The sequence below is a fragment of the Electrophorus electricus genome, chromosome 11 (genome assembly GCF_041902795.1).
Source record: "Electrophorus electricus isolate QZ-2024a chromosome 11, ASM4190279v1, whole genome shotgun sequence".
Taxonomy (NCBI): domain Eukaryota; kingdom Metazoa; phylum Chordata; class Actinopteri; order Gymnotiformes; family Gymnotidae; genus Electrophorus; species Electrophorus electricus.
In genome coordinates, this window is record NC_137507.1 from 26,517,343 (window position 1) to 26,532,973 (window position 15,631).

The 15,631-nt window shown below is 46.1% G+C and overlaps 1 protein-coding gene across 1 annotated transcript; it reads right to left on the reverse strand.

Moving 5' to 3' along the window:
* Positions 1 to 4,575: 4,575 nt before the first annotated feature.
* On the reverse strand, positions 4,576 to 14,478 carry si:ch211-178n15.1 (uncharacterized). Its single transcript, XM_035528093.2, has 3 exons — positions 12,487 to 14,478; positions 10,495 to 11,198; positions 4,576 to 6,534 (listed from the first exon to the last, which is right to left on the reverse strand). Exons 1-2 carry the CDS (start codon positions 13,468 to 13,470, stop codon positions 10,632 to 10,634), a joined length of 1,551 nt encoding a protein of 516 aa, XP_035383986.2. The 5' UTR covers positions 13,471 to 14,478; the 3' UTR covers positions 4,576 to 6,534; positions 10,495 to 10,631.
* Positions 14,479 to 15,631: the final 1,153 nt, after the last annotated feature.

The following is a 15,631-nucleotide window of genomic DNA, read 5'->3' on the forward strand; positions in this document are numbered from 1 at the left end:
AAAGGAACCCAGAACTGGTAGTAACTTGTAGTTATTCATGGTTACTTTTCGGTCAAGCCCGTGTGTGTGTGTGGGGGGGGGGGGGGGGGGGGGTGATATTGCATTCGCCCGCGTCAAGCCCGACGGCACGCCGTCGTACGCACAGAGCAGAGAAATTCCTCAACCGCTGTCTCAGCGTGGAACAGCGAGCCAGCACCACGCGGCGGGTGAAAGGGATAACGGAGGCAGCTTACAGTAGACACAACATCCGCGAGAGAGAACGCGAGACAAGGAACCACCTCGCACAGGTTACGTATACAACTGGCAGACACTCCGACTAACATACAGCGTCAGCATTGGCACCGCGCACTGCTGAGTTCATGTTCTGTCCCTATGGAACACGGAGGGCAGCTGGTTGTCTGTACTCGCTACAAAACAGCAAAAGCCACTCGGACTGCGTTTTACCTTACCTAGCTGGAGAAAATCTGTAATTACTCACTGAACAAATAAAATAATTGATTTATGATCTCGGATACTGTGCGTGGTTGGCATGCGGAAGGATATGTCCTGCCTTGCTTTTCATCACTGAAAGAAAAATGATGGGTTTTTTGTTTTTTTTTAATTGCCCGCCTACTCATGTTCAGATATTGTATTCCAAAAATCCCCCAAAGAGGGACAAACTGATTAAATAAAACATCAGTACATTTTAAAAACAAATGTTCTTTTTTTATGTGTGTGTTCTGGTCAGATTGTGGTCTCTGCCAGGAAGCAGCTTTGTGCCAAACCAGCTAGGATGTTTGCCTATGTCTTTTTCGTTCAATGATTTTCCACTGTTACAACACAAAAATATTTAGGACTAGGTGGACTATTTTCCATCAAAAATACACATCATATGTATTTGGGTTTAATACATACCACCTCATATTCATATCTAACAGCACTGTGTGTGTGTGTGTGTGTGTGTGTGTGTGTGTGTGTGTGTGTGTGTGTGTGTGTGTGTATGTGTGTGTGTGTGTGTGTGTGTGTGTGTGTGTGTGTGTGCGCGTGCGCGCGTGTTATAGGTGATACTCCCATTCTGTAACACTTCTCTTCAAACCTAATATATATAGACCCTATAAAAACAAGCATGTGGGCTTGTGGGGTTTTTTTTGTCATTCAGTTGTACCTGTGTGCGGTCCCTATGAATAAACACACAAGAGTTTTGTGTTTCAGTGTTAGTCTACAAGCCTGAGGTCACTAAACTTGTGTGAATGGTTTCTCTTTATTGCGGGTTTTAAATGTGGACTGTGGGGAGTGCTGGTGTGTTCATGTGGCACGTGACTCCCAGTCACCTCCAGCCTGACATGTGGCAACACTAGAACATTCAAACAGAACATTCGAAGAGGATACATTCCCTGAGATGTTTCACGTCAGATAACCTTGAGTGTTGTGCTTGGAGAAGCGGTATGGACACCTTAGCATCTAACACAATTACAGTATACCAGAAAGAGAATGAGGAGAGAAACATGTTCAAAACACTTTAGTGCTTTGTTCACTTGCATCTGGAGGTCATCAGAAGCTCTATCAGAGACCTGTCTGTGAAGTGACACACTAACTTTTACAGCATATATCTGTTTACACACACACACTACCCCTCTGTACTTTTCCTTCCTTCATCTTCACCTATCATTGTGCAGAGATGGCTCTGCACCCCAAGCTTACCTAGGAGCCGCTCACCCACCCTTAGCCAGACGAGAAGGTAGACTTGGTGACGGTGGTGAGACAGAGCGGCCTCTAAGGCATTCTGGGTAAGCAGAGTGCAGTAAGAGCCCTGGCTACTCGAATCGGCCTAACGTTGTCTATGGTTCTAACATCCTGACATTTCACAGGGCAATCGCGCTGGGAAAACGAGGAAAGGAAAGCAAACAGAAAGAGAGAGAATTCTACCCATGTTACTGTCCTACAAGAGTATGAACAAAGAGAGAGAGAGAGAAAGAGAGAGAGAGAGAGAAAGAGAGAGAGAGAGAGAGAGAGAGAGAGAGAGAGAGAAAGAAGAGGAATAGAGGAATGAAGGTGAGGTCAGAGCCAGGAGCCACTTCGGACATGGCAGGAATGACCTCGGATGTCAAGTGAAAAGGGCAGCGGGGTTTCTGGGGAGTATGAATGAGTGTGTGGAGAGGAGGGAGGCTCCGGGATCTTACCTAACGTCTGAGGCAGGGCTGAGGTTGCCAAGTCCGCCCTCGTTGCGTGTTTGCCATCGCTAACCATCGCCGCCACTCAATCAAATTCCAGGCGTTTGCCGCACTGGATCACATCCTCCTCCTCCAGCTTTGAGTTACAGAAATAAACACAAGCGAAACAGAGAGCCTGCTGACGTTATGACTTTGTTTGCTCCCATACAAGACCGCTTGCCTTTATGTTTTTCAGGGGACAAGGATTTGGTTATGTGAGCACAAGATTGCTGTACCTGCTCTCTGATCCTGTGCTCCTCTCTGATCCAACGTGAGAATATTAAATGACTTTCTGAGAGTTAATTATTCACTGAATTTTTGTTTTTGTTTAATGCCATTAAAACAATATGTTTGTGATCTAAAGGTTTCAGCATACAGCCAAAAGACCAAACATTTTTTCCAGAGGGTTTGCTTTGGAAGCTTAATAAACATAGACAAGGCCGTTTAGTTTGGATGTCTGGGCTGGGTTCCTCTCGCAAACGGTCTGAAGGCGTGGAGGAATAAAATGAAAAGAAAACACACAGAATCTTAAATTAATCACGGCATTATTCCTAATACTAGGTATGACAGGACTGCGTGAGCAATTTGAACCGAAGCGTCCAAAAAAAATTAAAAACAGCTCCGTGGTTTGGTTGGCGTCCCAGACCAATAATAATAAAGGCGCGGAAATGACCCGGTGCTCCGCTCTAACCCTCGGAGCAATTAGCACCTTAGTCAGAAGGTCAGCAGCAACGACAAATGAGCTCTAAAGGCAAACCGGGCATGATATAAAGTGAAAACAAGACCACGAGGTAGGTGAGCGAAATGGGCCGCAAAATCTTACGTTCACAGTCCGCTAAATACAGAAACAGAGGGCGATTTTCCAGCGACGTCCCGTACCATTTAACAGCAAGCCGCAGTGATACTGTATTGAACCAACTAAGCCGCGTTAAGGATAAAGGGGTGACCAAACATTTACAGCATCTCGATCCAATGACTGTGCCCACATGTTCATGTCAGATGACAAATATGAACTAGTTTTGTAGAAGGTTTGTGTGGGTCTGGGCAGTTCACGCCCGAAACCGATGTTTACCTTTAATGCATTAATGCTGCAGTCGGTGGGACTCAGAAGAGAATAGACTTGAAAATGCGAATTCCAGGCTCCTCCCCCTCCCTGTGTAGCCCCGCCCCCACGGCCACTCCCCGCAGAGGAGACTGCTGTGCACACTGAAATCTCAACATCACTGAGAACACATGCAAACGTAAATATCACAAACATCAGATAAGACTGCCTTCACGAAGATATTTTCAGCAACTTTCAAATAAAACAGTTAACGAGTATCCTTAGCCTGGGAAACAATCCAACTCTAGCCCGACAGCAACATCACAGTGAAATGAGAAATGCACTATAGATTGTTACCATAACCATTACCAACTTTGTAGTTGATTTTATTTTGAAAATCAAATTTAAAAATATATATATCAAGCAAGGGTAATCAGCTACCCGTCAAGCAGAAAGTTAGCTATATCGGCATTGATTTTGAATCTTTTCTGGTCCTTGTAGCTTTTTTCACCTCTGAAAAGCTGCTGTGTTTATTCTTGACTTATCTCAGGTTCGGTCTAATTCTTTCTTTTTAACTTGCTTTTCTTCATGTCATGAAAGCTGTTGGTCACAAAGGGTGGATTGGCAGTATTTCACTGATCGCGGTTGTTTATCCTGAGGCCCCACACTGATTGCACTTGACCGAGTGAGGCCATGCGTGCACGAGCAATGATTGAAACTCGGTCAGACACGCCTCCTGGCTCTGATTGGTTGTTTTGATCTGGGTGCGGTGGAATCTTGCCAATGGCGTTAGGAGGAATAGGTGGAGCCTATATGTTTCATGCACTACTGTCAGGACACAGCGATTGTTTTAGCAAATATGACAAAAAGTTATATTTCTACATGTTACCTACTGCTATTTTAAGCTATAACCTAATGAAACAGTGCTGACAAATAAGTGCTTTTGAGGCCAGCGCTACAGATTAAAGCTGCTTTTGAGCAATGTTATCACTCCCAACACACTTTGGCACAAAGGAAACCTCACCCTTTTTTTTCAGTCCAACCAAATGCCCCCCCCCCCCCCCCCCAAAAAAAAAAAACACATTCCCTTCTCTGTTCTTCAGGTTTAAATGCAAAAAATTGACAAGTAGGAACCGTTGCTTCCTTATAAGTACAACCAGACCACATTAAAATGTTTGGTTGCTGTTAGCAGGGCCTGGGGCATTCATAGAGAATTAAACTGTAACTGTGAGTTTCATAATAGTCAGGCCTCCTGTAGCCTGACGGAAAAGCCTTACTTAATGTTGTAAAACACAGCTGGAAACAAAAGACATGCAACACAAACTGACATAAACTGACAGAAACTGTTGTTACTCACGTCTCTATTCATTTAGTACGTTTTAGCCATTTACAGCATATCAACAATGAGGGATCACAGTGTAACATCCTTATTCACTGAGCCCATGTGACTGGCACATTTTGACACATACTGGTGGAGTTCCAAGGTTTCACTGTGAGTGCAGTGGATTTCACTAGATGAACACCAACAAAATGCTTAACTAAAGGGCACAATACTATGTAGTGATAGCGCACCATCACAGAAGCTTCCCACTATTCCACTATTTTATGCTACACATACATTTATCACTAATTTTAATAGAACATGTTAGAAACAGAGTGTCTTGTGCCTACTCTCATTTCTTTATTAGCTACACTTCACGTTCAGGGGCATTTTACAGAAAAGAACCATTATCTGCTGGTGCCCCTCTACTGCAGTGTAGCTCCCGTCTACAAGCCATATTACATTCAGGTTCAGTTAAAAGGCCGCCACTGGAGAGACATCGTTTGGATGGCAGACTCTTAGCACAGCACGGATGCTAAAATGGCAGCAGATGTTATGATATCAGTGTACCCGGACTGGGAGTTCTGCTGGAGTTTTTAAATGTGCCAGAGTACTCATAAACACATACTCAAACATGCACAGATACACACACACACACACACACACACACACACTCTCTCTCTCTCTCTCTCTCTCTCTCTCTCACACGCACACACACACACACATTAAGGGTGAAGCTGTTTATATTGCTGAGCAATAAAGAAAACACAATTCTTTACTGCTCCTGGTGTTCTGTAAATACAATATCACTGAATAATGTAGTCTGGGAGAGGTGCATGCTGGGAAAGAAGAAAGGGGCCTCCTAGTGAGTGAGTTCTCAGACAATACCTAAATAAACAGAGACACAGACGCTGTCAAGACTGGAGACACTGTTCTGAACCGTACAAATATTCTATAGAAAATATATTTGAATTAATGTCGCATGCTGAAATACTGTATATATTTGTACTGCAAAAACCGTAAAACCCCCAACAGTTTACAGACAATAAACATAAAAAATAATCTTTCAATTGTGCAGAGAGAATATTGTATGAAATTTGCTTATGTAACGGCTGATACGAAATGATGACATCGCGTTTTCTGAGTACTTCCACATTGGTCCTTTTCTGCTTCCTTTATGATTTACACAACGTGACACAGCTTTCAGTGGCATTTCAGCGGTATAAAGCGCCCTCTTGCGGCCATAATATATCAACGCGACTACTTAAAGGTAACAGTCTCCACAAATGGCTTACATTGGCTTTAGGTTCTGCATCGTTTATGAGTCACAAACTGCAGATCCAAAACACTGGATCACAGAACACACAGGCTGAATATATTCATCGCAGATGAGGTTTTATGCACAGCCTTTCAGAGCAACAACTGCTTCAGTTTACTATTACGATTGTTATCTCGCCAGACCCTCTGGGCCAACTTCCACCTTTCCTTCATTTCATACTCTTGTCACATCCTGTTAATTTCAGCCACAGTAAGGAATGTTCAAACTCTTTCTTTGGTCATCATGGCCTCAGTCCTAAATCCCATGCAAATGCTGGGATTTCACTGCATAATGTGTGTGTGTGTGTGTGTGTGTGTGTGTGTGTGTGTGTGTGTGTGTGTGTGTGTGTGTGTGTGTGTGTGTGAGGGTGGCAAGACTGAACTGAAAAGTTTGTTCTTCTGTAGTAGCACTACCTTCACAAACACATAAATTCAGGTTACAGGTCACAAGTGCACAAGCAACAGTAACTTGTTCTGTTGGTGGACACAGTGCAGTCAAACATGAGTGCAGAGAGAGAGGGAGGGAGAGAAAGACAGAGAGAGGGGAGAGAGAGAGAGAGAGAAGGATAATGAAATGGCTTTGGAGGTCTCCGTTGGAAACACTTTCTCTTCCAGCAGGCTGTCCTTGGCCTGTCGTTCATGGCAGCTTCTCCTCTGCGGCCTCCCTGTAAAAAGACAGACAGTTTAACAACTCCAAGCTCAGCACTTCCAGAAGCTTTTAGAACAAAGTCACAAGTAGGATGCGAACTTTGTGACCATGCCAGAAAAATCGAATCAGCAATTAGGCACGAAAAGGGATGCTTAATGTGAGCCAAACATAGAGCACCTACCAGCACATTTGTTAGTGCTACACTAATTATATACAGAAATATCATACCTTAAAATTATATGTTGCATATTTAGTTGAATATTTTGCATATTCATATTTAGCCATGATTAACAAACTCAGCTTCTCTTATAAGAGCAACACTAATGTTTGTCCTTCCTGAAGTTTGACCCAACTCCAACCCGCTACCACTTTTACTGACACACTGGACTTGAGCAATAGCTCGAATTTGAGTTCAAAATTACTTAAATGCCCCCCCATCCCCACCCCACCCCCCAACCTTATTATCGCAGCTACAAAAATCTAATAAAATTAAATAAATAACTGAACTGCTGGATGGCAGCGCACCAGCAATGCATTTGTTTTGCACTGTAATTTAGGAGTGTGATTAATGTGCCATGCTGGAGGACAGCAGGAGTGGCTTGAAGAAGTGCTCTGACAAAGTGCCCGAGCAGGAGCCCTGCCCGCGCTGGAAATGCGCCACAGGAGTGCGCATTTGCAAAATAGACTCCGCTTTGAAAAAACGTCACAGATGGAGCGCAAGACAGAAAAGTGCACGGCACTCTGTCGGTTTCAGACGCAGGGTACGGCTAATGTGAACCGTCCATACCTAATCCTTATGCAAACAATGGGACGTTCGTTGTCATGGTGATCATCTAAAGCACCTAAAAAGGTTTATTCTAATAGGTTCACTGTGTGCTTTTTTTCTCCACAGTCCCATCAACTTTTGATATAAATATTCATAGATGACTCTCTAGATATCACATAACACCAGGGATATAACTTGCTATCCAGCTTTAGTTGGAGGCCATAGATTTTGTATGTGCATATACATTGCATATGCATATTACATTATAAATGTAAGTTGACTTGATTTGTATGTAGGACTGAAATGCAGGTCTAAACTCAGGTATTAAACATTGGTCCTTACACTAACACTGTAACCATAGTAACCAGCCATGCCAGGAAGATGTAGACCTTAAAACCACCTGGACACCTGAGGAGGCTGTCATAATGGATGTGAAAGACTATTCTTAAGCCTGTGACTCTTGGAGACAGAAAACTGAACATAGCAGTCTTTTTCCATCAAATACAGTGCACCTGGTGGTATAGTTCTGTGTGTATTGAAGGTTTCAGAGTAAGATCATTTATGTAAGATCCTTTTTTTTCCCTTAAACAGACTAATAGGAATGATCACATATCAGTTATAAACATCTGTCCTCCAGGAGATCTGCCTTTGTGTAGAGTTTAGTTCAAATAAATAAATGACCTGTTCAGAAGACCCACAGTCACTGGACCAGTTGTGTTAGATCTGCCCATGAGCTAAATTTTGTGGGTAGCAGATGTCCTTGATCTGGGTGGGAGTTCAACTCCGCAGGTCAGCGGATGTTCGGCAGTAAGGCCGAACTGTAAAAATATATGAAGCTGACCCAAGACCAGCTGTCTGGGACACTTGATGCACACAAACCCTGGTAGCAGCGGCCTCTCCCTGACCTGTGGCCGACTGTGCCAAATCCGTGACGTCCCGTTCCAGGGAACAGGCAGATCTCACGGTGAAACTGCACAGGGTCACTGATGGCTAGGCCACAGAGAGAGACCCGGTGTGTGTGCTGAACTGTCTGATCATCTCCACGCCTTGCGTCATTGCTCGTATAACGGGCTGGTCACTTCTCAACCACAGCACGCCTCAGTCTGGAGTAAAAATAAACCCGAGTGGTAAAAGGGACCTCCAGCAGGCCTTTCTGAAAGCTAGGTTTTATTATTCACACCGCTTTCTAAAGTAGAAAGCTATTTCTTTTTGTACTCCTTTTATAAGTTTTGTGTAATCATAATGCAATAGGAAAGTAAAGTGAAAGTCAAAAGGGCTTTAATTTCCCTGGATTTTAATGCACAGCGCTAGTACTAACTGACATAGAAATCAGAAGTCTCCTTCTGAAGTCTCCTTATCATCGCTTTGTTTTGTTTTTTTTCAGCGAGCACTTAGCGTAATGGTTAAACTAATTAACTGACTGGCAATCTGCAGCAGATTCTTTCTTGTCACAAGTGAAAAATCTCTCACGGTAAAACTATTAACACATTCTGTTACCACCAGATTCTAGAACGTTCTGCATGCTAGCTCAATGAAACGCAATCAGGCAAGCACCATATGCTCCAACATTCATAAGTCTAGACTTTATAGTCTGTGTGGGCAAGCTCAACAACACACACACACACACACACACACACACACACACACACATACACACTCACTCACTCTTATTGCTCTGCAGTCAGACTGTGGGAAGTTAGATTACTCTTTAATGAATACCAACAGCAAATAATTAAACCTTCACATGGGTCAACACTGTGGTGGTGGTCAGTGATGACTCTGGAAAACACAAAACCAGCTTCTTCATCTGATGGAGGACACCTGGAGAGTGAATGTTCTCTGTAAACAAGTCACTTACTGAAATACACACTGTTCTGCGGGCACAACAAATGTTTACAACACTCCCTCTGATAGCTTCTACTCTGTACACAGCTTCCTGCTTTGGGCGTTATGCTATGTTGTGTCTCCTCCCAACTGTGGGTGGTTCCATTTTGGGCTGCGTCTGAAAGCGGCCGTGTTTACCGAAACTCTGCAAATGCTGTACAATCTCGCCCCATTCGCTGCGTCACCAAGGCGAGTGCCGTCTAATCAAAACCAGACAGTCAGTCTGGCTCAAGCGTGTGGGGTGAGCTGGGGGGAAATAGGCTGCCATTGCACATACCCTCCACTAGAGGACGATGAGCGGAGCCTGCCAAACCTCAACCACTGTTTTCAAAACATGGGGGGGCGGGGGGGGGAATCCACCATAGTTGTACACACAGTTTCTGCAATTTGAAGACTGAAAATCAGAATGACGCAGATTTGGCTTTTCCCACCAACGCAAGTCCATTTGGACCATAAGGCTATTATGGGATCTGTCTCCCTGCACAAAAAGCAGTGTCAACATGTTTATCATCCAGACACTTATATTAGACAAGCTGTCGTCATTGAAGATGAAGCCAAGCATTAGCTCTCTTCACGCTCGCAGAAGTAAATGCTCTTAACCAGTCTCTTATTAATCTCGCCATTCTAAGCCCAGAGAGCAAATAATACGCTATTTTTAACGTGTTTCTTAAAAACACTTTTGATTGCCCTTGAATTTCATACTGATCAGTACAACAAAGCACCATCCTCCATGCTCCTCGATGAGGCACTTTCCCCCACACTCCCCCGACTAACGCCAAGGCAGCCTGGACCTGTGCCGCCACCCCACGCACACACACGGGAAACCCGACGGTGCCACCGGTAACCCGAGAAGCCGAGCGTGGCCTTCTGACAGCGCACCGACCCTGACGAGCAGACAGATCACGTCGGGAACAGCGATGTGTATCTGGGCTCTCCCGAGTGGAAGAAGGCTGAAGTTCTGAGAAGAGTTCCTTGTTTTGCTCTGCGCATCCCACGGTGCACTGGGCAAGGGAGTCTTAGCGAGGAGGCTTTTTTGCTGCATAGGCCTTATCTTGCATAACAGGCCATTTAGGTATTTTCACAGATCAACTTCATATATTATATGTGCATACCAGGGAATGTTTAGGATATTCAGGTGCACATGCTGACACGTACACACCCATAAGTTTTTACGCAGACAGATATAATGGTAACAAATAGGTACAAATGCTCAGGCACTCACACACACACTCACACACACAGACATGCAGATATGTACACATGCACACACACTTCACACATTCAGGATGAACAATCTTCTATTGAGGACTCTTGTCGACCACTCACCCCGAGTTACCTAACCATGTTGGAGCTGGGGGGAGATCCTATTCACGTTGTTTGTGTCGTGTGTAATGTGTGTAGGTGTGTGTGTGTGTGTGTTGTTCTCTGCAGTCTGAAGCAGCATGACTCCCTTCTCACCCCCTTTACACAACAGTAGAAGGAAACTGCTTCTGCTTTCCAGGGTAATGGGGTATCTTCATGATGTCCGGGGGTTGGTTAGATTCCTGAAGGGCCATTTTGACCTGTCCGTTCTGTGGGCATGGCAGGGGTCTCTGGGTCTTAATCAAGCCCGCTAGGGGAAAAGGGGGTTTGGGCGGCTTTGAAGGGGCCACGTGATCTGTCTTTCTCCTTTGATGCCAGAGCTCTTTGACTTTGGCTTTGGGAGGTCTGGCTGGCAGGCAGTCCCCATTGGCCACACTGTTCGTACACTGTGCACACGTGGCAACCGCTCGCTTGCTGTCCGCAGACTCCTTGGCGACTGGGCCATGGGCAGGGGGGCACGCGACGTCAAGGTCCCTCCTGCCCGAGGTGCCGGCGGCCAGGCCGCCCTCCGACTGGAGAAGAGTAGTCCGGACTCCACCCTGCTGCAGAGATTCCGCATCTCCCTCGGAGTCCTGGATGATCTCCACCACCCCAAAGCAGTCGCCATGATGCCCCGGGTCCTCTTTCAGGTCAATGTTGGACGTCAGAAGGTCAATCTGCTGAACGACCTGCACAGATCAATGCAGTAGTTAGGCTCAACCAGCCCTGCTCGAAACACGAACTGTGAGTAGATCAACCCCAAAGCAGAGTAGTTTAGGAATAAACAACCCATTGTCAGTTGGTTAAGTTCTGTTTGTTATGTCAGGTCATGTTCTATGTCCAAACACATGACAACGTAATGACTGCAAGATCACTTTGTGTGGCCACAGAAAGATGGGAGAATGTAGGATAATTTTATCCAAAAAAAACCATAGGAATCGCTACATGATGCTCCTTAAATGCCATTACTTTGCATATTCTTAACAGACATCATTAGGCAAACGTAATTCTCAGTCATTCTTTGAAATTCCCTAAAATTCCCCCAGCCTCTTAACATGATCTGTAAAGAGGCTTTTTCATGGAGATCATTCATGATGTATCTACTAAAACAATTATGGTTCTAAATAATATACTAAATAATTCAGTTACTGTTTCTTCTCTTTCCATTATCACTAATGTGGAGCTGCAGAAAGCACAGTGTCCTTAGATACTGATTGTGTGACGCTTCTTTTCTAATGGACATTGTCCAGGCTGGTCCAGGACCCTATTAAAAAAGCATTCACCCATCATTCTGGTGTCAAAATAGCTTAAAAAAAAAAAATCTGGGCTTTTGTCTCCTTCATGCCTCTGCATCAGAGAGCTGTCTCGATCCTGTTCCCTACAAAAAAGCCAGTGATCCCCCGATAAAGAAACAATGTCCTGTAAGAGCAAGCGAAGTTCTCCAGCTTTTCAGACTGCGAGAAGCTCTGAGCCCATCTGGGACTGTATTTTCCCTCCTGTTGTTTATTTAGGCTGGGTTCATGTTCTTCAGTGGCCAGCAGTAGCTTCGCTCTCTGGAGCTGTCAGACTGGATTCATTATCGAGATGTTTGCAAAGACGACACTTGGAAAATTTCCTCTGGTTTGCATTGGACACTATTCTCATCATGGCCTGGTTTGTTCTCTCTAACACTTTTTCTTAGGACCCCTTGTCGTAAAGATCTGGATCACTGGACAGACCTAAGGATGATTCCCTTATCATAAATATTCTTTGCACATATATACATCACAGAGTGTGAAAAGTAAATGGCGGCAGTGCTAACAGTGATTATATGACCTCAGGTGGTCTAAAGGTCTATTTCATTCTTGTGTACTCATGGAATAACCATCAAAAGGCTACAGGCTTTGAGCAAACTAATTATTCCTGTTGTTATACACCTAAAACACAGCAGCCATGAGTCAATAAAGTGTTGTTTCACTTCAGCATTGATTTCCTCACCTCTCTCATCTCCAACTGGACTTGTTTGAGACCACCAAGGACATCTTCTAGCTCTGTGACCACTTGTTTGATCTGCTCGCGCACAGATCCTTGGTTCCTCTGGTTCCTCCGGCTCTCCAGCGCCCCAGGCCCCTCTGCACGCACTGCTCGGCCCAGCTCGGGATCTTCTCTTTGGACTACACTCACTGGTAACCTGGATCCTGGCATCCTACAGCTCCTGAACTGGCTCTGGGGCACCTCGGTGGGAAAGAATGCCCAGGACCCGTTACAGTGCGTCGTGGTGGGACTGGCCGGTCTGCTAGTTTCTGCGCTGTCGCATTCGCTCCCATCATTTTGACTCTCAAACGTGACATGTCTCCTTTCACAGCGTCCGTTGTATCCACACGCACCTAGATTGTCCCACTTGGACCCCTGTAGGTGTGCGCCGCTATAACAGTCCCAGTAATGCTCCATCGCCACATAGCGAGCCTCTCTGTAATACCCCTGACCCCTGACCTTAGCCGGCAAGAGCTGTGGCGCAGGGCCGCCATTAAAGAGGTGTGGCTTCCCGGTGGGGTACCATGGTTTCGTGCACTCGCACTCCCTACGTCTCTCCCATGCACATGTACATGACGATAGCCTGGGGGCCATGGCCAGTCCCACGCAGTGTGGCCAGTCCCATGTAGACGCGCTCACCTCCCTCCACGAGTACCATGGAGGGCTGCAACCTTCGGACGCGGGGCAGTGGCTTGGCCCCAGGTACACCTGCCTTCTCTGGGGGACGTGCCGGTCGCGGTTATCCATTTGGTCCTCAGCCATCCCGAGCTCCAGTGGGAAATGGAAAGGCAAGCGCCCCCTCCATGGCAATGGGCCCAGACCGGGCTCCAGAGCTGGGCATGGCGCGTCCATGTGCCCCGGCCTGTGGGGGAGCGCTGGCTCCTTGAGCAGGCAGTGGTGGCAGTAGTCCCTGGCTGGATGGAAGGCTGGATGTCCTCTCCCTGCCATCCCAGAGTGCACAGCAGTAGTCCAGGAGCCGCACTGGCAGAGGACTTACAAAACAACTGGTTTCCACCCCTCTCTCTCTCCACCCAAGCCATTCACTAAGACTGTTTTCCTCATCTGCGTAGCTCTCTCAAACACACCTCTCTCTCTCGCTCTCGCTCTCGCTCTCGCTCCTCGGCCTTTCGCGTGCACGCTCTCTCGCTCTCCACCTCTGTTCCCCTTCTCACATACTGTTTCTCTGTCCTTTCAGTTTGTCTTCTACTTTGCAACTCTCTCTCTCTCCCTCAAGACTCACCTCCCCCTTCCTTCCTTCAATTTCTTTTTCTAACCTTCCCTTGTTTTCCCTCTTTTCTCTCTCTCTCTCTCTCCCTACTTCTCGCACTTCCCGTACACAGCCCGCCTGTTGCCCTCTCTCCAGTGGTGGGCCTCTCCCCCCCCTCCCCCTCCCACCTTATTCTCTCACTCCGTTGCAGTCTTTCCTGTACTTATCCCTCACTAAGGTTCAGTCATTCCTCTACCTATCCCTCCCTCTGCCGCACTTTGTTTGCCCTTTCTCTCATTCCCCCTCTCTCAACGTCTCCTTTCTCCTTTGCCCTCTGTATCCTCGCTCCCTCTCTTCCCACTATGTAAAAATTCTCAGAGGCAGCTCACCCTATCCCAAAACTCTAGCCCATCCTCCTCTTTCCGTCTGTCTGAGTTTCTCTCTCTCTCTTTCTCTCTCTCCCTCTCTCTGACTCTCCCTCTCACTCACTCTCAGAAAGTCAAAGTCTCAGCTCGTAAAGCCAGTGTGACACACTGCCTCTCCATATGAGTCCCAATCGCTCCCTCAGATCTCCCACACTGCCGCTCTCTCTCTTTTTCTCTCTCTCGCTCCCTCTCTCTCAGTCTCTCGCTCTCAAGCCCGCCTGCCACTCGCCAATTAAACACAGCCAGGAATCCACACTGCCTGAAATGGGGAGGGGAGAGAACGAGAGAGAGAGAGAGAGAGAGAGAGAGAGAGAGGGGAGGAGGAGGGGTTTCAGACACCGCCAAAGCAGACAGGATCTAACATGAGCAGGAGACAGAGAGATAGAGAGGGAGGGAGAGAAGGAGAGAGGGGAGGAAAGAGGCAGCCCCAGTGGAAGGGGGATTTTCAAAATAACTCGTGCCTCCTTCGGATCCCTTCACAGTAAGTGTATTTGAAAGACTTCAAAGCAAGTGCAGCTGAAAGTCTTTACTGCAAGACACAGAGTTTGTCCCTGTGCTTATCTGATTCATGTCAGACGCAAAGCCCAGCACGCACTCGCACACACCACTGTCTGTCAGGGTTAAATACTCGTGGTAAAACAGTCAGCACAGTGCGCATTCAAAAAACTTTTTCAACAGATTTATTCACACCTAAAGTTTTCCGTTAGAAAATGGGATATGTCCCTTGTGTCTATCTTGTGCACGTCCCCAAATAGGAGCGCTATATTTTTTCCCAGAGCTTTATGCATATGCTTGGCAGTTCTCAGGAAAGATGCTTAGGGGATGATGTGAGAATACTTCGGATTGACAGATATGTTTGTGAGTACGAGCTTGAAGCTTAAGTAATAGGTGCCAGGGACGTTTAGTGGGAGTTCTAGCATAAGGATGAATCGCAGCATGTCCTTCATTACAAAGCAGGCGCAATCTCTCTTTCTCCCGTCTGCCTTTAACCTACAGCATACATGCACAAGTCGATAAAAGCTGTGAAAACATTCTCTCTAGGAACAGAACATGACATGTACATTACTTGGGACCAGGGCTCGGTGGGCTGTGATTATATGGAGGCTTCCTACATTCTTACAAAGCTGACCTAAACGGCGCACACAAAAATAAACACACACCTGTGGGGTGGGGTGAAGGCGCCTGTTGGTAGCACCTGTCAAAAAATGACAGAAGACCCCGCGTGTGCGTGTGTACATGTGCATGTATATGTGTGTGGGTGAGGGGTGGTGGCATTTCAACTTTAAATTTAAACATTCTCCCATATGGGCTTTCCTACAGCATACAGCATGACACAATTGTCAATTATATGCTTTGTCTTTCTCAGGCTTCGTCAGGGAGTTAAATTAAGAAGCCAAATCTAAAAGTGCTCAAGATGGTTTATGGGGTAATTAGAGGAACCGAGTAGCTTCTGGTTCCATTTTCAGGCTGTTGCACT